We start from the raw sequence: 22,244 nt of genomic DNA on the forward strand, positions 1-22,244 counted from the left end.
ATCCAGTGTGAGGACAGCTAGGGCCTCGGTACAGGGAATTGAGAGACCTGGAACACCAACATCGAAGCACTGGGCAGAAAAAGCATAAGGAGCTGCCAGGGGGGAGGATGACAGCCTCCAGAGAGCTCCAGGGCAGGGAAGCGGGCAGGGCAAGAGTGTTTCCAGTAGTTGCCAACAATGTCAACCAGGCAGATAAGGCTGAGGAGTCCCCGTGGTGTTTCTCGCAACAAGGTGACATTTGCCAGATCAGTTTAGCTGAGAGCTGGGGCGGCTGCCAGGGTTAAAGAGGAACAAAGAGGGGGAGAAGGGTGAGGATGTGGAAGCAGAGAGTGCAGACAGCTCTTTTAAGAGGCTTGCTTGTGGTGGGCCAAGAGGAGGTCACTGTCAACTGAGCAGGCCAGGATAAGGACGGAGGGAGGAAGTGGAAAGTGGATTTAAAAGGACGAGAAGTTGGTGGCAGGAGAATATAAGAAGATAGACTAAACAAAGCCAGGTATGGTGTCACATGCTTATGATCCCAGCATTCAGGAGATTGAAGCAGGAGGATTGTAAATTCAAGCCCAACCTGAGCTACATAGGAAGACTGACTCAAAACAGTCAGGCATGGTGGCCCACACTTGTAGTCCCAGCACTTGGGAGGCTGAGGTAGGAGGATCATTTGATTTTAAGGCCAGCCTGGGCTACAAAGTAAATTCAAGTCCAGCCTGAACTGCATAGTGAGACCCTGTCTCAAAAAAACCAAAACAAGTTGGATACGGTGGTACAGGCCTGTAATCTCAGCACTCCTGAGGCTGAAGCAAGAGGATAGCAAGTTCAAGCCCAGCCTGGGGAACTTTGCAAGATCCTGTCTCAAACTTTTAAAAAGGGATGGGGATATAGCTTAGTCCAAAGGCCTTAGGTTAATCCCCAGTACCATACATAACACACACACACCCAAAGGAAATTTTTTTTTTTTTTTGAGACAGGCCCCGCTATGTAGTTCAGGCTGGCCTGGAACTCACAGCATCCTCCTGTGTCAGCCTCCCAAGTGCTGGAACTATAGGCAGTACTGGGACTATAGGCATGCACCACCATACCCAGCACGAAAAGGAATCTGATTGGCTACCTCACTCTGCATTCTATATGCTGAGAAAGGAATCACATGACATTTAATCATCCTCTCTTTAAAAGTGATACCTTTTTGTGGTACTAGGGATTGAACCCAGGGGTGCTCTATCACTGAGCTATATCCCTACTCCTTTTTAAAAATTTGAAACAGTCGCCAGGGCTTTAGCTCAGTGGTTCTGCTGCCTGCCTTGAAAGCGAAAAGTTCTGAGTTTGATCCCCGGTAATAAAAAAAACATTTTTTTAAACAGTCTCGATTAATTGGCCAGACTGGCCTTGAATTGGTGATCCTCTTGCCTCAGACTCCTGAGCTGCAGGGATTACAGGTGTGTGCCACCATCCCTGGCAAGAGGGATGTTATTGAAGGCATGTTTCAGATGGGAAAACTGAGGCTTGAAGAGAAAAAATGACCTATCCAGAGCCACCCACCTGGAATGACCAGGAACTGCTACTACAAAGATCAAAGGTCAAGATACTACCCCCTGAACCACCTACCTCTCCTGTCCCCTCCCATCCATTACCATAGGGCTGTAAGGATCACTGTGTTCCCAAAGTAGGGTACAAGGCTGTGCGGGTGGAGGCTACAGGGACTGGGAAATGAATGTCCTTGTGCCAGGCAGGGAGACCATTAACACCCTTGGAGAGTGCAGTGTCCCCCACTGAGGGGGCAGAGCCCGTGGCAGGGAGCTGAGTGGGCAACTGGAAAGGCAGCAGGCAAGGGAGGGGCTTTTTCCAGCTCCCACCGGCTTGAGCTTATTTGGAATCAGCAGGGAGAGAGGCGGTGGAGGGTGAGGGACTGTTTCACCAGAACTGATGATTCTGTTGCTGCCTCCTCAGTGCTGGGCCCCACATGGCTTGGTACACACAGAAGGCACCCACAATCCCCAATTCTGCAGCAGCCTTCTGGGTAGAGAGCTGAGGCCAGGGGCTAAAGCATCTGGCCACAGGTTACCCAGGGAACAGAAGGTGGCCCGAATCCAAAGCCAACTCTGACTTCCTCCCCAGTGGGAGGAGGAAAGAAGGACTTCAGGATTGTGAGGGATCATAGTGAGACAAGAAGCTTGTCAACTGGGAGCACGGGGAGAATCCAGGAGGCCAGATGCTTTAAATATTGTGCAGGGAGTGTCTCTTCAGCGGGACCAGTGAGGACCTCAGAAACAGACTTGGTCGTCTTGCTCAAGGACTGAGGGCACTAGAAGGACAATTTAGGTTCCACCCACATCCCTTCCCAGTGATGAAAATGACCAGTACTAAGAAACCTGGTCGATTACTGCAATTTAAACTAGTTTAGGGCCAGGGATTTAGCTCAGTGGTTCCACTGCCTGCCTCGAAAGCACAAGGACCTGAGTTTGATAACCAGTACCAAAAAAATAAATAAATAAACTAGTTTAAGAAAGAACAAGGATAATTTACCTGAAATAGTTAACAGCTTCAGATGAGGCTGGATCAGCCAGATCCAGTACCCACAGACTTCTGTCTTATACTCTCTCTGCCCCTCTGCTCAGCGCTGCTTTCCTCAGTGCTGGCTTCATTCTTGGGAGGCATTCCCTGTCACTGGGAGAGATAGGCCCCCAGCAACTCCAAGCCCACATCCTGCCAGCTCAGCAGCTCCAATGGCCAGAGAAAGACTTTTGTCCGCTGCACCCAGTGCTGGAGATTGAACCCAGGGCCTTTGCTCTGAACTATACCCCAGCACTTTTTATTTTTTGTTTTGAGACAGTCTCCCTAAGTCTCTAAGTTATCCAGGCTGGGCTCAAACTTCGATCATCTTGCTTCATCCTCCCAGAGTGCTAGAATTACAGACATGTGCCACCATGGCCCTGCAAAAAGTCCCAGGGCTGATACTCTTTGGTCTGACTTGTGTCATTGTTTCATCCCTAACCTAATCACTGAATCTGTTCCGTCGGGCCTGGGTCACATGCTTCCTCTGGAGCCTGTAGTGAAACTCATCTAGAAGATAGGAGCAAGGTGCTAAGCCGGTCTGACCACAGATGTCCGCTGCACTTCTGCCCCTCCATGCCTGGGACCCGCAGCCCTTGACTCCTTTCCTGACCTCACAGCTTGTAGCCTCTGGAACTACTGACCAAACTCTGGGCCACTCGTCCCTGGGTGTGGAAATGGGGGTGCTAGAAGTAGCAGGGGGGATGTGCTGTGTGCTGAAGTGACACTGGACAGACCCGAATTTCCATCTAAACTTTGCTGTTCACCAGCTGTGTGTCTCTGGACAAGTCACTGGCCTTCTCTGAACCTCAGTTTTCTCAGCTGTAAAACAGTAGTAGCAGCTAACACATCCATAGCACCTACTATGCACTGTTACCATTTTCCGAACTTTCCTCAAGCTAGCTGGGGGCTATAGCTCAATGGTAGAGCTTTTGCCTTGGTTCCATCCCTAGCACTGCAGGAAAAAAAAAAAAAGTCCTTATCTTGTCTGAGGTCACACCATTAGCAGAGCAAGGGGGTGGGGCATGTAGCTGTCAGGAGCAGAGCTAATGTGGTGAATGAAAGGGCTCAGAGCCAGGGGCGGATGCTGGGAAGCGCTGTGCGCTCTGGCATGATGAGGGGGCACTTTTGAAGGTGTGCTTGGTAGGATCTTGCAGAGACAGGGGCAGGATGAAGCTAGAGAAGGCTTTACCAGCTGATCCTGCAAAAGTCCCACGGCCCACGTGCCTCCCCTCAGCCTCAAAACCTTCCCTGCAAGGCATGGGGGAACACAGAGCTTGAAGGTGGGGATGGAGGCCAAGGCTGCCAGGAGAACAGGAGAAGGTTCCCCATTTTCTAAGCCTCCATCCAGTCCAATTTATCCTCACAACAGGTCCTCAAAAGGAAACTCAAAGAGGGGAGATGTTTTAGGCAAAGTCACACAGCAAAGAACCCATTTCTGGACCCAAATTCTCTCTTGTTCTTATCTTTTCCACACCAGGCACCCAGAAGCCATTGGACCAGCCTCTCAGTGTGTGTGGGGAGCTCTGGGGGTGGCAGAGACCAACATGTCAGTAACTTGAAGGGTGATCGAAGCCAGGGGTGTGGATATGAAGGCCTGGTAGGAGGACTCCCACCAACCAGCCACCCACCAAAATGAATGCGTGGATTTCAGGGGCATCTGGTGGCTGAAAAGGTGGATTCTCAGAGAACAGACTGACTAGTGACCATCCACTCCCACCAGCCCAGGAAACTGAGGACTGTAATGGCTCCACTGAACTTAGTCATCGAGAGGTCCCTGATGACTTTAGCCAGAGCTGTCATCGACAGAGAACATGGGGGAGGGGTGGAGGAAAGATGACAGATGAGAGATGAGAGGTGTTTGTACAAATCCTGTATGAACTGTAGGCTGGGGATGATGTGGAAGGGCCAAGGGTAAGGAGTGGGCTCTAGGGTGTGCAAGCAGGGATCCCCCTTGATTTTCTGAAAATAGGGAAAACGGAGTGGGTTTTATGGGAACTCTCTATCTTGGCAATTTTTCTGTAAATCCCAAACTGCCCCACCCCCCTCAGTGCTAGGGCTCTAACCCAGGGCCTCACATATGGTGGGCAAGAGCTCTACCACTGAACTACACCCCAGCCAGCCCTAAAACTGTTCCTAAATAGAATGCTTATTTTAAAATATAGATGACAAGAGGTGAAAGAGGGTGTGGCTGGGAGAGTTGGCAGGTAGCTGGTGGGGAAGCAGGAATTTGAGGAGGAGAGAGCTTTGATGATGATGCGCATACAGGGCTTCTGCTTTTTTGGATGTGAAATTGAGTGAGCAGGAGGTTGGGGAGGGAGGAGGGGGTTGAGGGAGTGGGAGGAGTGTGAGCTAGGACAAGTCAAAGGAAGCAGGAAGGTGCCAAGGCCTGAGATGCAAAAGCCTTGCCATCTGCTCCCCCTCCCAGGCATACCTCAGCCCTTGCTACAGGGTCTCCAACTCTTCATGAATCATGGTGAAGCTCTGGCCTCCTGTTGGCCCCTCATCCCACCCTCGGTCACCCCTTCCCTTGTCCATCTGCATTATATTCCAACTATACCTACTGGCCAGTGGGTCTAGCAAACAGTAACTGGGTCTGAGCCTCATTCTAAGTGGGAGTGGTGGAGACACTGCCAGGTTAGGGATCCATAGACATGGTGGCATGGAGAGTCCCTGAGGCAGGGGCCTGTGAAATGCTTTGAGTTTAAAAGGGTTCCCCCTACTCCAAGCACTGGAGTAAATAAATGCACACACTGCTCGCCCTTTGCCATAGTTGATTACCTTCCTCAGTTACCAACTCAGAATTCAGAGGCTCCACTAGAATCATCACCTGCACCTCCTGGACTGAGCCAGGTGAGGTTTGCTCTGGTTCTGTCGCCGACGCCCTGGAAGATGGAAGATGGGTTGGGAGGCATTACAGTGATGGAGGACTGTGGAGGGCTTCAGGGTCCCAGCCCCAAAAGGAATAGAGATGTTCCAGGAGGCCCTGGCAATGGTTCCACTTCCTTTTCCATGCTCAGAGCTTTGGGAAATAAAGGTGTCACAAGGCTGGCTCTGGAGTGTCCTTGGAGGAGCTGTTCCCTGGGAGTCTGGGGTTAGATGCTGCTTCCAGGACTGTGCCTGGGATCCTCTGGGAGTTGTGAGGATTGGGAGATAAGACAAAGCATTTCCTAGGCTGGCCTCATCTGGAAGGACACAGGTGAGCAGGAGGAGATGCTGGGAATGATGGGCTATTGAGCAGGGTTAGGGTTAGGGGCTGGGAAGACCACGAAGCAGCGGTGGCAGGGTATGGATAGGATGTGGGATTAGGGTGGAACTGGAGGAGTGTGTGGGGAATAGGTGGAGGCTGGCACGCTAAACCTAGGGCTGGAGTTGAGGTGGGAAATGAATTGAGTTGGATGTGTGGGTGAACTACAGACAGCAATGGATAGTGATGGGGATGGACTAGGACTGGGTCTTTCAGAAAGGACACGGGGTGCAGGCAAGCCAGGCATGGGCTGGTGAGTGAATTGGGTTGGGCTAGGGGCTGGAACAGAAATGGGTTTAATGTGGGGTGGGATGGACCTGGGAGTGGGGTGAGGCTGCAATGGAGATCTATTAAACAAGGGTGAGGCTGGCTCAGTTGCGGACTGGGAGAGGGGAGCACAGGATGAGGAGAGCTGGAGCTAGGCAGGGTTTGGAATCTTGGTGCGGTGGGGACCTGGCTGGGGTTGGAGGTGGGGACAAGGTTAGATGCCTAGGTTGGGGACGGGGTCGAGGTAGGCTAGGGTCTGGGACGTGCGCGGGACTGTCCGCAGAGCAGAAGGGCAACTTGAACTTCGGGTGGCGCCCTCGTCACGGCTGTGGGATAGGGGCGTGGGGGCGCCCCGGGGCAGGCCGGGAAGGGGGGGGGCGGACCGGGAAGGGGGAGCAGACCTCCCCCTGGGCCGGGCTGGGGCGGCGCTAGGACCGAGCGAGCGGAGGGAGCGAGCCGGGCGGAGCCAGCGCCCCCCGCCCCCCGCCGGCCGGCTCCCCTCCCCCGGCCGCTGGCTCGCTCGGCTCGCGGCGCTGCAGAGGCTCAGAGGAGGCGGCGGCAGCGACTCTCTCTTTCCTTCCCTCCTGCGTCCGTCAGTCCGTCCGTCCGTGCGTCTGTCCGTTCGGCTTCGGTCCGGCCCGAAGCATGGCCGGCGTCAGCTTCAGCGGCCACCGCATGGAGCTGCTGGCGGCATACGAGGATGTGATCCGCGAGGAGAGCTCGGCCGACTGGTGAGCCCCCCGCCTCCGCGTGCGCCCCCGCCCCGGCCCCTTTGTCCCCGCGCCACCGTCGCCGCCGAGCCTTTGTTTCCGTCTGGCCCCGCCACCCCGAAGAAGCTGGGGAGGGAGGGGGGACCCCGAAATGGTGCATCGGGGCGGGAGGGCCGGGGAGGGGCTGCCTTTGTGCGCGCCGGGGGAGGGGCCACCCTGGGCCAGGCGGGGCGCTGCCGGCCTGAGCGCCCCAAGGCGGCCCCAGAACGCGGTGGGAGCGGTCGCCGGATGCAGGCTGCTCCGAAATGGGGTCCAGATAGGTGACCCCGGGCCGCGTGGCCTTGGTGGAGCCCATCCCCCTCCTCTCCCTGCCCCCCTCCATGGGCCCGAGGGACAGGTGTGCACGGCCAGCCAAGGGCACCTTCGCCACCTTCTAGCGGTGGAGGACCGGGCGGGGACGGGGCGGGGACCGAGGTAGCGGAGAGCCAGCGCAGCCTTCCTTGCCCAGCCCGGCCCGGCCAAGGCACAAAGGAAAAGCTAGGGCGGGGGAGGAGCGGAGCAGACTGGGGCCGGGCGCCCCGCCCACCAGGGGCTTCTTGGACTTGGCTGCCCTCCGCCACCCTGGGTTGGGGTATGATGGAAGGAGGTTCACTGCCACACGGGAACCGAGAAGTGACAACCCCTCACGGGTCTCCGAAGAGTAGGAGGCAAGGATGAGTCCTCCTCTCCAGTACTGGAAAGGGATTGCAGGGACTAGTCGACTGGGATTGAGGCGGGAGAGGGGCAAGGGGACCCAGCTGCTTGTCTAGGGGACCTGCTGAGAGGAACTATGGAGGGAACCCTCAAAGAGGGATGAAGAGATGAGTAGATCCACCAGGTCATTAACCCCTTCACCCAGCAGCAAGCGGCACTCAGCTCCTGATGGGAGAGGAGCTGGACTGCTCCCCACCCCTGTTGTCTCCCCCTGAGCCAGGGAGAGGGGATGCACCACTGCTCCGGACCTGGAGACCCTAGGGTGGTAGAGACACCAAGGTGGCCCACATTGACCCATTCTGGACTCATCATCCCTCCCAAATATTCTCCAGGGCAGGTGTCCATTCTGCCCACCCACCTCCCCCAGGCAGGAAGCAAGCTCTTGTGGAGGACACTGAGGGAAGAGTAAGGGCAGGTCTGAAGGACCCCAGTTGATCTGGCCTCACCCTCAACCTGGGTGTGTAGTCAGTTAGGGATACTGACCTGGGAGCTGGAGGGGGCAAGATAGCCAGGCATCCATGCCATGGTACTGCAGCACTGGCAGGCAGCCAAGCCTGGAGGGATGGACTCGAGGCAAGCTCTCATGTCCTGCAGGTCAGTCACAGGAGAGGCCAGCACAGGCCCAGCACAGGCAAGCAGGCAGGCGGCCCACCCTTTGTCCCAGCCCTGCCCCTGGGGGGTTGAGATCATGCAAGGAGTTCTGGGCAAGTGGCCGGTTTGGCCTGGTGGAGGAGCTGGCCTTGGGATAAAGCACTGTCTGGGAAAAGGCAAAACCCATCCCAGAATACCTCTCTTCCCCTCCAGTATTTTGGGGGAGTCTGCCCCTTTTCCCCTAACCCCCCAAGAGCAGAGGTCTGGCAGTCCAGTGCTGGGGCCACCCAGTCCCTGCTGCCCCACATCCTGTTTAGCAGAGGCCTGGGCTCCCACCACCCAGCAGTATCCATGTGGCCAAAGGGAGTTATTCATCTCTAGCATGCGTCAGTCCCCATCTGGGTTGTGTGTGGGACACAAACAGATGCACACATGCACCCTTGCACATATACACATTTGTTCATTCCCAAGGGCCCAGATAGCATTTTGTAAAAAGGGTACAGGGCTTACATCTGCAGAAGTGTGGCATGAGTGTCCTCAGGACCCAGCACAGACCCAGGGCTCCTTGGGGATCACAAGACTTGGGCAGATTCTGCACTTAGAGGCAGAGGGAGGGGTGTCTTGGGTAAAATTGCTGACTGGGTGAAGGGGATTTTGTGCCATCCTCTCCTTACCTTGCCTTTCAATAGAGGTGGGGTGGAATTTGGGATAGCTCACTCCTAGGCAGCAAGGTCTCTGAAGTGGACTGTGCAGGAAGTCAGGTTGTATAGTGAGAAAGGCCAGCAGTTTTCTGGTTGTGACCACACAAGCAAGTTCCTGTTCCTTTCTGATGCTCTTGAGAACAAGAGGGAATTGGGCACAGTCATGTCTAGGATCCCCAGAATCTGTCTTGTGTGATGGCCCTGAGGGATCCTCAGCCTCCCACCCAGAGCTGACCCAAGGATCTCCCTGGAGCTGCCACAGTCCACCTACCACCTCACCCTACTTCAGTTTCTCTGGACTAGATGGTTTTTTTTTTTTTTTTTTTTTTTTTTTTGGCACCAGGGATTGAACTCAGGACCTTTCGCTTGTGAGGCAGGCGGCAGAACCACAGAGCTGAGTCTCCGGCCCTGGACTAGATGGTTTCTAAGAGTTTGTGTCAACATCACGAATACCTGTGGTGCTGCTCAGTGCTAGACCCAGGACCCAGAGAGCACAGTGTGTTAGCTGGGTTGGAGTTTGTGCCTTCACAAAGCTTCCCACCTGGGGCACTGTCTTGTCTCCAGGAACTGCAGCTGGTTAGATGTGGAGATTCAGTGAAAGGGGGTCAGACCGTATCAAGGTCTCCATCTTCCCATCCTGGTTCCCTGTGGATCCTTCAGCTCCCACCTGCCCAGGTCCAGGGTACCTCTGATGTGTTAGAGAAGCAGAGGCAATGGCAGGTCCAAATGCCTCTTCTCATCCCTGGTGAGGGGTGGCAGGTGCTCTGGGCACATGTGGCTCAGGGTGAATCTGCCTGGGGAACCAGCACTGGTATCCTGCAGGTCTGACCTTTTTTTTTTTTCTTTTTCTTTCTCGGTACTGGGGATCAAACTTAGGACCTTGGCAGATGTGGCGTGGCACCACTGAGCTAAATCCCCAGCCCCTGGCCTTTCTTGTGTAGAGAGCCACATTTGCAAAAGCCTGTTTTGGATCACAGGAATCATCTACTGTGGCCCAGGTGCATGGTATGAAAACAGAGGGAGGTCAGGATGGAAAGGCAGGCTGGGCAGCACTGAGGGATGAAGGCTGGCAGAAAGGTTTGAATTTAGGGATGGTTTCTTTTGGGGAAGGGCTGTGGCCATAGTGGAAAAGGTGGCTGGTGGGAGGAGGGTAGGCAGAATGGAAGGGGCTTCAGAGAGCCTGGATGAGGCTGAAACAAGTAGGCTGTCCCAGGGAGCCATGATACCTAGAGCAGTATCTGGAAACCAGGAACCCTGGGCTCTGCCTCAGTTTCTCATCTGTGAGTGGAGAGGGGTACATCCTATTTCTCTGAGGCCTTTGTTCCCACCAGTGGGTTAGGGCAGCAGGACAGGTGGTGGGACAGCTGTGCTGGGAAGCAGCTGTCAGGGCAGCGACTGGGGCAACAGTTGGACCAGAGGCTCCCAGCTCCACAGCCCACCTGTGTCCCTTTCTGAAAGGAGAGAGGGAGGGGCTGGGGGGCCATTTGGACCTGGCAACAACGTGTGCCAGCCACTTGGCTAGCCCAGACCCTTCCTCCTTCCTCACTTCCTCCCTCCTCTCCACCTCCTCCCTCCCTTCCCCTTTTACTTCTCCCTCCCTACTCCCTCTTCCTTCCCCCTCCCGCCCTCCTTCATTTCCTCCTCATCCCTTCTTGTCTTTCTCTTCCTCCTCTCTCTGTGTCTCATTTTGCCTCTTCCTCTCCCTTTCACTTTTCCATCTCCTTTTGTGCTCCTGTCATAGCCCCTAGCATCCTGACTTGGCAGTTGGGAGATCGGAATTGGGGAAAGGTCCGAGCCCCCCCTCAACCTCAGGAGCAAGGCCAGTCTTCTTGGCCCAGGCTTCTTCTTGCAGTGGGTCCTCAACCTGTGCCAGCATCAGGATGAGCGGCATCTCTGCATTCCCTTCTGTGAAATGGATGCTATGCCACTGCTGCCTAGGGAGAAAGAGTCAGGGCAGAATAAAAGTAGGGAGGAGGAGGAAGGAGGAAGGCTGCTGGCTCAGCTTTCTGGCAGCAGGAAAGGCCAGCAGTCCCCCGAGGCCTTAGCTAGGGCTGAGGCAGCCTAGGGGCCCTGGAGAGCAGAGGCACCAGAGGCTAGTCTGGGAGGGAGTGACCACAGTGACCTCATCCCCATTTCTGAGAGGCAGAGATTGAGTCTGAGGGTGGGTCCCCAGGGTCCTTTGTGTTCGAGGAGAATGCAGCTCTGGTGGGCTGGTTCCTGTGCCAATTGCTGGGTTGCCATGGTTACTAGGGGATGCCCAGCACTGTGTGAGCACCCCGGGTTCTCTCCTCCTCCCTCTTCCCTCCTTGCAGGGGGAGGGACAGCGGGTACCAAGGCACGCACCAGGTAGATTCCTGGTGCTGGCCAATGGGGGATGAGTATCGTGGTAGCCAGGGAACAGTAACCAAGGAACCGTTGCCTTGGAATCTCCATCTCATGGAGTGCTGCACCACTGGGTTGTGGGCTGCCAGGCCAGGGCTGGCCGAGCAGAGAGCTCCACTAGGCAGTAATTTCTGCCCCTCATTTCCTGCTTTCCATCTGACCCAGACCTCTCTAGCTCCCAGAATGCACCCTGCTGGGCTCCAACTGAAAATGTTTATGATCCTGTTGTCATGGCCAGCAACAGAAGCTCTTCCCCACCCCACCTCCTGTCCTGGCCCTCTGGCTGCCCTCTCCTCAGTGATATCCCCACCCAGAATAGCAGCCTGGGTCCTGACAGTTCTGTGAGCCACCCCTCCCTCTCCCCAGGGCTCTATACACTTACGAGGATGGCTCAGATGACCTCAAGCTTGCAGCGTCAGGAGGTAAGAATTCCAGCCATTCTTTGTCTTCCTTTCCGCCCCCTCCTCCGGTTGTTTTCTGGTTGTTTTCTTCCCCACCCTCCTGGCTCCCAGCCACCTTCCCGCCTGCATCCAGCAGAACTACACTTGTCTGGCTATTGTCCCTCTTGTCATCCCTGCAATCCTCAGAGTGGGAAGGGAGGGAGCCTTGTTTCCTGTTTGACTTCTGAGAAGGCTCAGAGAGGGAAAGTCATCTTGCCCAGAGTCACACAGCCAGGAAGGAAGTGGCCTAGCAGCGATGCTCCAGATCAGTCCTACTTTCTCTGGAGCTAGAAGACTATTAAGGAATGCTTTATTTTACCTCACTGGGCTCCAGCACCTGGTGAGACATGAGATGTGTGAAGAGTGAGAAATGAGGATGTGTGAAGAACAGACACCTACCTCTTCAGTCCTATCCTGAATCAGGCCCTGGAGAATTCATATGCAAAGCTAGATACGGTCTGTCCCCCTCCCACTGCGTCAACTCAAAGCTCTGGCACCTCCAGATCTCAGAGCTTCCCCAGGGAGGCTCCCTGGGGATACCTGCAGAGCCCACAAAGTATCTTTCCTTAGGGTTTCAGGCCTTGGGGTGAGGGTTTAGGAGATGTAGAGTCCTGACACCCTCCTGATTCCTCCAGAAGGGGGCTTACAGGAGCTCTCCGGCCACTTCGAAAACCAGAAGGTGATGTACGGCTTCTGCAGCGTCAAAGACTCCCAGGCTGCTCTGCCAAAATACGTGCTCATCAACTGGGTATGCAGCTGTGGTCTGGGGCAGGGAGCTGACAGCCCAAGCTAGGGCAGTCTCTCCAGCCACCAGTACTGCTGGGGAAAATTTTGCTAACTCTTGGGAAGATAGCCTGGGCCCTCAGACTGTTGCCCTGCTCTGGTGCTTTCCTGATCTGTCTTCACTGGATACTTTGCAGGTGGGTGAAGATGTCCCTGATGCCCGAAAGTGCGCTTGTGCCAGCCATGTGGCTAAGGTGGCTGAGTTCTTTCAGGTGTGTACAGGGTCTGGGTTCATGGGGCAGGGACAGCCACCCAGGGGAGGGTCTGTGTGCTGGGATGGTGATGGGAGGGAATCAGAATGTCACCTAAACCTTGTCTTCTGGTGGAAGGGTGTCGATGTGATCGTGAATGCCAGCAGTGTGGAAGACATTGACGCAGGTGCCATTGGTCAGCGGCTCTCCAATGGGCTGGCACGCCTCTCCAGCCCCGTGCTGCACCGACTGCGACTGCGAGAGGATGAGAACGCTGAACCTGTGGTCAGTGTGTGCCTGGGGCGGGCTGGCCCTTCCCAGGGCTCCACCTGCATGGCCCAGCCCTGGAGTCTTATCTCTCCAATCCCCGTAGCTCTCACTCTTTGTGCCTGGGTGCCCTGGGACATGCAGCCTGCTCTCTATGCTCATGCCAGGCTGTTTGACCCTGCAGGGCACCACTTATCAGAAGACTGATGCAGCCGTAGAAATGAAGCGGATTAACCGTGAGCAGTTCTGGGAACAGGCCAAGGTGTGGGACCCTGACCTTGGACTTCAGGCTAAGCTGCCCCTTCCTGACCCAGTAGGGTAGTTCTGAATCCCTTGCTTCAGTGGTGTGTCCCGCCCACATGCTCCCCCAGCTGAAAGAGCTAGCCCTGTTGACCTTCTGTGCATGGCTCTCATCCCCTGAATTTCTAGAATGGCCACCTCCCCACCCCTGGGTGAGGGATGGGATGGAGGGGCAGGGGTCATTTCCTAGGCTCAGGACCTATACTTCTTCTGCTTGGGGTTGCAGAAGGAGGAAGAGCTTCGGAAGGAGGAGGAGCGGAAAAAGGCCCTGGATGCTAGGCTCAGATTTGAGCAAGAACGAATGGAGCAGGAACGGCAGGAGCAGGAGGAACGTGAGCGGCGCTATCGAGAGCGAGAGCAGCAGATCGAGGAGCACAGGTGAGCTCACCTGACCCAGCAGGTAGACTGCCCCCACCGCCTCCTACCCCCCATCCATGCTCTGAATGGGGTGCATGCTTATCTTTCCAGGAGAAAACAGCAAACTCTAGAGGCTGAAGAGGCCAAGAGGCGGTTGAAGGAACAGTCTATCTTTGTAAGTTCTTTGTGGGTCCAAGACAGTGCTGGGGATTCTGCGAATGAGCATGAATGTTGTGGCGTCAGGCTTGGCACCCTCATCAAATGGGCCCTGGGACCTGGCTGTAGTGAAGCTTGGTGAAGCTTGTTCTTTAGACCGGAAGAGAAAAATCTACCTTGACCTAGATCCTTGTTGATCTGGCTCACCCAGCCCCTTCCCCAGTAAGGCTGGGTATTGAGGTGGATTAGACAAAGTTTCTGGATTTCGGGAGCTCAAGGCCTAGGCCCCACAAGAGTGCTACACAGCCACCTGAATGAATCCGGGCCCGTGCTTTAGGCACCTGTACCCAAGTATACAGTAGCCCTTTTGTTCCAGGCCACAGATTCTCTACAAATCTGTGAACACTGGGAATGTTCTGTGGGTCTGTGGCTTGGTCCCTGCAAATCATGATGGAGTGAAATCTTGATACTTTGAACTGATTTTTTTCTTGGGGAGTGGGGCTGGAATTTGAATCCTCTCTTTTGCACACACCCTACCACTGAACTACACTCCTATTCCCTGAATTAAATTTAATACTTTTGGGGCCGGGTATTTAGCTCAGTGGTTTCGCCGCCTGCTGCACAAGCGTAAGGACCCGAGTTTGATCTCCGGTACCAAAAAAAAAAAATTTAATACTTTGAAAATAACTGATACCATTTAGGACTGAGCAAGGTATAGTTCAACAAGGACTATGGAGTGATAATCATGAAATTGGGACTCTGATGGGAAGACTTGGGCAACTTGAGCTTCAGATTGTACCCTTAACAGGCTGGGGCCCACAGGTCAGAACATTCCTGCAGGTACCAGCATTAAGCAGCTGTTGTAAATCATGCCAGTCTTTTCAGTCCTGGGTAGGGGAAGATGGTGTGTAGTTGGTGAATTCTAGCCTCATTTCTTCACCAGACTGTTGCCACCTGCTATGTGTCAGGTGTTAGAAACATGGAGAACAAGATAGGTGAAGTCTTTTGTATAAATGAATTTGTTTGTTTTTAATTATGGGTAAATAGATATAAAATGTACCATTTCAATTATTTTTAAGTGTACAGTTCAGTGGCATTAAGTACATTCACATTGTTGTACATCAGCGCCATTCATCTCTAGGTCTGTACCCTTTAAACATTCCCCCTAGCTAGTATCATTTTACTTTCTGTCTCTGAAATGGATGGCTTTACCTCATATAAGTGGAATCATATAGTGTCTGTCCTTTTGTGACTGGCTTATTTCACTCCATAGAACATCTGCAAGGTTCATTCATGTTGTGGCATATCAGAATTTCCTTCCTTTATGAGGGTGAATAATACTACATTTTGTTTATCTATTCATAGCAAACAACTCTTTTTTTTTTTTGGTACTGGGGATCGAACTCAGGACCTTGCACTTTCAAGGCAGGCTCCGGAACCACTGAACTAAATCCCTGGCCTGCAAACAACTCTTTTTAAAAAAGCTTATTTTTATATAAAATTTCAAACATGTGTGTGCACATACACACATACAAAAGTAAACATAATAGTATAGGGCAGTGGTGGCGAACCTATGGCACTCACACTGCAGTGTCATTGAAAGCTCTAAAAGATTTGCCATCACTGGTATAGGGATTCCCCTGAGCCTATCACTCATCTTTGCCAGTTACTACCATTTTGGGGAAAATCTGAAGGATCACACACCATTGTTTTATTTATTTATTTTGCAGCACTGTGGCTTGAATCCAGGTAAGTGCTCTACCACTGAGCTACATCCCCAGGCCTTTTTAGTTTATTCGGAGACAAAAGCACTGGCTGAGTTGCCCAGGCTGGCCTTGAATTTGTAATCCTTCTGTCTCAGTTTACTGAGTATCTGGAATTATAGGTGTATACCACTGTGCCCATTGTCATACAGCTATTTTGTAGTCCATCGACCCTTCAGGTTAACTCATGTGATAGTGACAGCAGACATTGTAGCAAGTCAACCTTTTGACTTCAAGTCCTCTAAGGAAGGTCCTACATGAGAAACTGATTTTTTTTTAGACAAGATCTCACTATGTAGTTCAGTCTGGCCTTGAACTCACTATGTATCCTAGGGTGGCCTTGAACTCATGGCAGTCCTCCTGCCTCAGCCTCTTGAGTGCTGGGATTACAGTCCTGTGCCACCAAGCCCAGTGAGAAATTGAAATTTAGCACCACAAAATGTTTTCTCTCCGCTTAGGGGCTGTTCTGCTTCTTCTTCCCTTTAGTAAGAATCATGTTCCTTATCTGAATTCCCATTTTTGACTAGGCTGCTAGGGAGTTCCCATGTATCTGAAAATACATGGCTTAGCACAGCTGTACTCTTAACGCTTATGGTTAGTGTATTGATTTCTCTCCTACCCACAGCTCTAACTTGTTTCAGTAGTGTTCACATTGTTCATAAAGTCTTTGTGGTAAAACTGCCTTTGGTCCTGTGTGTGTGTGTGTGTGTGTGTGTGAGACAGGGGAACCTGTGAGATTACATTAGGTATGTTCAAACTTTAGGGTACATGCTCAAAAACAGAAGCCCTGTTTCTTCACCACCTTACCTGTAGCCCTTCCCCTAAATCTTCCAACTTGACTTGCCCCATGAGCAACAGGGACACTAAAGGAGAAGGTTGTGATATAGTCAGTTCAGTTGAGCACACATGTGTCAACTTTGTGCTGGCCACTTACACACAGACCTGGGTCCTTCCTCATTCTGCAGAGCTCACGGGATGGAGGAGGCATCCCAGAAACAGAAATTATGATGCACTGTAATCTGTGGTAGATGCTGGGAACACCTTGTGGGAACCCAGAGAAGGAAATGACCTGAATGGTCCAGGGACCTCTTCCCCAGGAAGTGGTGCCCAAGCTGAGGCTGGTCTTGGGGTGGGGATCAGGCATTTGGGAGAGATGGCTGATTTCCTATGCCAAATCTTGGAGCTAGGAAATGGTGAACATGTTCCAGGCCCTGTGACTGTATTGTGCTGAGGACTGTATGTCAACATCTCAGAGTATGTAATCAAGTTTGGGTGAGGGTAGGGAGTGGTGTTGGAAAACAGATGAGGGCTATTATCAGGATGGGGAGGGAAATATGAGCTGAGCAAGGGGCTCTACTTAGCTGTACTCCTGGCTTTTGATCTCAAAAGGTCATGATGGAAGTGGGGAGGTGAGGGACAGTAGGGAGCAGTAGGGACTGGTGAACTAGACAGCATAGTTCTGGCATAAGGGCAGCTGGTGTAATGCCAGTTTTGGGGAGCACACAGATTATTATTACAAGGGTTATGGCATTTTAAGAGAAACTAGGATTCTCATTTCAGTTCAGTACAAAAATTTCCTCCTTTTTAAGTGATGGGAACTAATTATCTTTAAACCATAATAATTTAAAGATATTAAATTATTATAAAAGATATTTAAAGATATTTAAATTATCTTTAAATAATTAAAGTATTTTAAAACTATACCAGCAAAACAAAAACCTTCTGTGGGCCACATTCAGCTAGTGCTTGCTAAGACTTATGAGAGCCCCTGGGGGATTTTTAACTAGGGAAAATTGTGGTCTGGTCTGGATTTTTGGAAAAGTCCTTTCAGGGCCTTATAGAAAACAAATGAGGGGAAGTTGAACAGGGAGGCAGGGAACTAATGAGAGCTTGGTGATGCCAAGGTCCAGGTGGCAATAATGGGGGCATGGTGACCCAAGTAACAGGATAGAGATAGGAGGTCTGAGAAAAATGAGCTACAAGACAATGGGTAGTCTGGATGGCCCTGGGTGCCTGGTTTGATGAACGAGTGAGCCAGGTACTCAGGCCTGGCCAGGCTGGGTATGAAGTGGGCAAAGACTGAGGGTGGAGAGAAGGCTGTGTGGCTGGATGGTGAGGGGAACAGAGGTGCTACCTCTGAGACCTTTCTGCAGGATTGTGGAAGAAATAATGAGGTTATAAAAAGGTCAAGTGCCTAGGAAACTGTCTCTTTTGGTTTCCAGGGTGATCAACAGGAGGAGGAGGAGGAAGAGACCCAGATGAAGAAGTCAGAATCAGAGGTAGAGGTGAGAGCTGGGGTATATGGCAGGTGAGACATGTAAGGGCTGTCTCACCCAGCCCAGCCTATCCCTAACCCTGGCCTTGTGCTCTCAGGAGGCAGCTGCCATTATTGCCCAGCGGCCTGACAACCCACGGGAGTTCTTTAAACAGCAGGAACGAGTTGCTTCGGCCTCTGCAGGCAGCTGTGATGTGCCCTCGCCCTTCAACCACCGATCAGGTAGTCCTCGGCTCCATCCTCCTCCAACCCCCACTCCTCAGGTTATGGCCCTGAGCCCCTTTGGGACTCTTTCTTGGAAGAGAAGCCTTGCCCAGAGACCCCTTGGAGAAGGCAAGACCACTCACCCAGCATGCTTCTACCTGTGGCTTCCATGTGGCAGGACCCCAGAGGGCTGGGTGGGAGTGTGGATATCAGTCCTTGGCTAAGCAATGGGCAGAGCTGAAGGCCAGTTGGGCAGCTCTGGCATGGCCGCGGGCATACCACTGGTCACCAGCAGCAGCCTGCTGGTTGGACTAGGTCTGGCCTACAAGGCCATGGTGCATGTTGGGTGGGCTCTTGCCCTGGTCCTGAGTTTGAGCATCCTGGAGCCTGCACCCAGTTTCTCTGTTTGGCTTCTTGTGCAGCTTTACCTCTCCCGAAGCTCCCTTCCATCCTTGTCTGCTGGTCTGAGTGTTTGCACCTGCTGTGTGCTTGGCCCTGTTTGGGGCTCTAGGGGTGGAGCAGGTTGTCCTCAGTCGTGCTGCTGCTCAGAGAGGCTGGCTGTGTGTGGCAGACTCGTGGCCGTGTATTGTGTCTGGTGCTGGTGGGAGGCATCAGATAGCTTGAGGCTGTGGCCCAGCTTGGCTGAATATGCACCCTGGCGGAAAGCAGCTTGGACATCCAGGGCTAGCCCTGGGGGTGGGTGAGGCCTCAGGGTGGGGGTGGGGGAGACTGACCCTCTCTTGTCCTCTGTCTCTTTCTCTGTCTGTCTCTCTTGGCAGGTCGTCCGTACTGCCCTTTCATAAAGGCATCGGACAGTGGGCCTTCCTCCTCCTCCTCTTCCTCCTCTTCCCCTCCACGGACTCCCTTTCCCTATATCACCTGTCACCGCACCCCAAACCTCTCTTCCTCCCTCCCATGTAGGTAGCAGCCCCAGGCCTCTGTGGGGGGGTAAGGAGGGTCCCGCTTCCCAGCAGCCCCCTCGCCCTCACTCCCCAGCCTGACTGCTGATCTCTGGTGTTTGTCCCCAGAGCAGGTACTGCCTGCCTGTTGTCCCTGGCCCTGCAGGGTGCTGGCCCCCAGGGGCCTCGTTTACAGGGTCTGGAGCTGTGATCTGGCCCCCGAGGGGCCTGGGGAGCTCACAGCCCCCACCCACACTCTAGAGACGAGATGCTGGCCAGGCCCCAAGGTGGACAATCCTGGTCCCTCCTGGCTCCCCACCCTCACTGACCAACCTGGGGGTTTATTTCATAGGCAGCCACCTGGACAGCCACCGGAGGATGGCACCTACCCCCATTCCTGCCCGGAGCCCATCTGACTCCAGCACAGCCTCCACCCCTATCACTGAGCAGATTGAGCGGGCCCTGGATGAGGTCACATCCTCACAGCCTCCACCACTGCCACCACCACCCCCACCAGCCCCAGGTGAGAGAGGAGCCCCACATGCACTGAGCTCACATCAGGAACCCCAGCTTGCCATAAGAACAACCCCCCAGCAGTCTGGATCACCTGTCACCAACACTGCAGTGTCTTGGAAGTGGCTATGCCAGGGAGGAGCCCTGGTGTTGCAGTCAGACCTGCCCTCTGTAAACCTCAGAATCTCATGTCTGAAGTGGAGGTCAAGCCTTTCTCCCTGGTCTGTGGAATGGTTTAAAGATACAAGGTAGAGGGATATTGAGGCACAGGTATTGAAAGGTGCCCCGAGTGAAAGTCTTAGTGGAAATGTATTTTCCCAGCTCTCCCTGACTCCTTTACTCCTTAGGAGATGGGCAAAGTATTGTAGAGAGGGTCTCCTTCCTTCCCCGAGGGGGCTGACTGCATCTGTCTCTTCCATCTGTGCTGTGACAGAGACCAAGGAGCCCAGCCCCAGCCTGGACACTGAAGAGACCTGCAAGGAGGCCAGAGCAGCAGGCCTTCAGGCCTGGGCTGGCCCCATGGTGGAGGCTTCTCAGGCACAGGAGCTTCCCCAGGGGCAGGGCAGCGCGGTGGAGGACTTGATGTTCATGGAGTCTCCAGCAAAGGCTGACCTTGCTGCCCCTGTAGAGCCTGCCACAACTGATACCACTGGGGCCAACCTCTCAGAAGCCGACACCCATACAGCTGACACCATTGAAATCACCACTGACACCACTGTTGCCAACAATATTACCCCTGGCACTGCCAGCCTCGTTGACCTATGGCCTGGCAATGGGGAAGGGGTCTCAGCACCCCAGGCAGAGCCCAGGGCCCCCACACTACCCTTGGGTGCTGAGGCCACTCTGGCAGAGGTGCCCCTGCTTGATGAAGTGGTTCAAGAGCCACTGTTGCCAGTGGGTGAAGGCTGTGCCAACCTTCTCAATTTTGATGAGCTGCCTGAGCCCCCAGCTACCTTTTGTGACCCAGAGGAGGAAGTAGGAGAACCCTTGGTTGCCCCCCAGGCTCCAACTTTGCCCTCTTCTCTTGAGGAGGTGGATCGGGAGCCAGAGCCTGAGCTGGAGCAGGAACCCCACCTACTGACCAATGGCGAGACCACCCAGAAGGAGGGGACCCAGGTGGGGCAAGGGCACGTTGATGTGAGGGGTAGCAGTTTGGGCTCCAGCAGGGGGAGACTCTGCTTGCTGTAGCATCTGTGACCCTTATTTTTGTTTTGTTTTGTTTTGTTTGGTACCGGGGATCGAACTCGGGTCCTTGAGCTTGGGAGGCAGGCAGCACAACCACTGAGCTAAATCCCCAGCCCTGTGACTCTTTATTATTGAGGGGAAGTTCCATTCCACTCGCCCTCCCTGGTATAACTCTGCTTTTGTTCCCAGGGTAGACATCTTTGTTTCCCTGGCTACCACTGATGGAATCATTGGTTGCTGGGGAAACAGGGTCCTACCTGATAGGTCAGCCTAGCTGTGGTGGATGGGGCCTAGTGACCAGTGGCTTTCCCCTGCAGGCCAGCGAAGGGTACTTCAGTCAATCACAGGAGGAGGAGTTTGCCCAATCGGAAGAGCTGTGTGCAAAGGCACCACCTCCTGTGTTCTACAACAAGCCTCCAGGTAGTACTGGGATGGAAAAGGAGGAGGAATTGGGGTGAGGGTGCAGGGTTTGAGTGAGCGTCAGCAGCATCCCCAACACACACAGCTGCTACATTTCCCAGAGGCTGGGGGACAGAATCATGTGCTGGGCCATCTCCTTAACTTCTCTTCCCTCCCGATGCCATAGAAATTGACATCACCTGCTGGGATGCAGACCCAGTACCAGAAGAGGAGGAAGGCTTCGAGGGTGGCGATTAGTAGTGGCTCCTGCCCTCTGGCTGCCCTCACCAAGGCTGCCCTTGCCAAGGCTACCCACCTGCGCCGGCCTCTGGTCAGACAGCCCACAGCGCCTGCATTTGCAGCAGCTCTGCCTGGCACCCACTCTGGATTCTGGCTCTGGCCGGGGACTTTTCCGCTTCCCTACCCACAGGGCCTGACTTTTACAGCTTTTCTTTCTTTTTTTTAAAGTTGATAGGAGACTTGTACAGTTGACTGGTTTTCCTTGTTGGTAGTTGAGACGCTGTTGCAAACCCCACCCCACCCCTAACCTGGTCCAGATTGTAGCTTAGTCCTCCCCGCTCAGCTGGCCAGGGTGGAGGCCTCATCTCGCTTGGGGCCTGTCGTAGGGGAAGCTCTGGTGGGAAAATGTGCCCCCACCTCTTTTCCTAGTTTTATGTTTCTTGGAAAAATATCACTTTGTATTCTCTGTCCAGGGCTTCAGATATTTTGCACGAATTTTAAAACATGGCAATAAATGGCTCGTGGGCTCTGGTTCCCTGGGACCCCTCCCCGCCCTTCTCTTGACCCCTCCCTGCCTGGCCAGAAGGAAGTAGCAGGCCCAGCTGGGGCCCTTCGGCTTCCTCGCCCTCTCCTGCCGGGCAGGTCCCAGGCTGGAGGCCCTAGGCGTGATTCAGGTCAGGGTTATGGATGGAGCCCAGGGGTTTGGGTGGTCTCTTCCCAATTCCTTCCTCTTTGCTTGGGTTCCTTTTTCACGTTCAGTAACTGTTTTTTTTGAAAGCACAAACTTCTGTAACGGGTCGTGCTTATGTCTGTTAATAAAGAAATCCAGATCCCTTTGGGCCTACTGCTCTGGGCCTCCAGGGGCTGATCTGGCCAGGGCTGCCTATCTGCCCTGACCCATTCCCAACTCCTCCCACCTCCAAGACGGCAGCATCATCGTTCTGCTACCAAAGGCTGGTAGCCTACCCTAACCGTGATCTCAAAGGCAAGCGATCTGGAGCCTGAGGCCTTCCGAGGAACTAGCCTCTAATTTCCGAACGCTGACCTAAGGTTCAGTTCTGTACCCCCAGGCCGGCT

At 53.7% G+C, this 22,244-nt stretch overlaps 1 protein-coding gene across 2 annotated transcripts; it reads left to right on the forward strand.

Annotated features, from left to right (window-relative positions):
* The first annotated feature begins 6,541 nt into the window (after positions 1–6,541).
* Dbn1 (drebrin 1) lies at positions 6,542–22,001 on the forward strand. 2 transcript variants are annotated; one of them, XM_004836245.4, is made up of 15 exons: positions 6,542–6,789; positions 11,562–11,617; positions 12,271–12,383; positions 12,556–12,630; positions 12,748–12,894; positions 13,061–13,138; positions 13,403–13,554; positions 13,645–13,708; positions 17,675–17,737; positions 17,826–17,949; positions 18,711–18,848; positions 19,183–19,353; positions 19,777–20,459; positions 20,846–20,948; positions 21,115–22,001. In XM_004836245.4, the coding sequence occupies exons 1-15, from the start codon at positions 6,704–6,706 to the stop codon at positions 21,183–21,185; spliced, it is 2,124 nt and encodes a 707-aa protein (XP_004836302.1). In that variant the 5' UTR covers positions 6,542–6,703; the 3' UTR covers positions 21,186–22,001. The 2 variants fall into 2 exon arrangements, with proteins under 2 accessions (XP_004836302.1, XP_004836303.1); XM_004836246.4 differs by lacking the exon at positions 18,711–18,848 and having other exon boundaries at positions 6,557–6,789.
* Positions 22,002–22,244: the final 243 nt, after the last annotated feature.

Source organism: Heterocephalus glaber, unplaced genomic scaffold, assembly GCF_053883595.1.
Source record: "Heterocephalus glaber isolate CG9 unplaced genomic scaffold, H.glaber_assembly_v1.0 deba00001606, whole genome shotgun sequence".
Lineage (NCBI taxonomy): Eukaryota > Metazoa > Chordata > Mammalia > Rodentia > Bathyergidae > Heterocephalus > Heterocephalus glaber.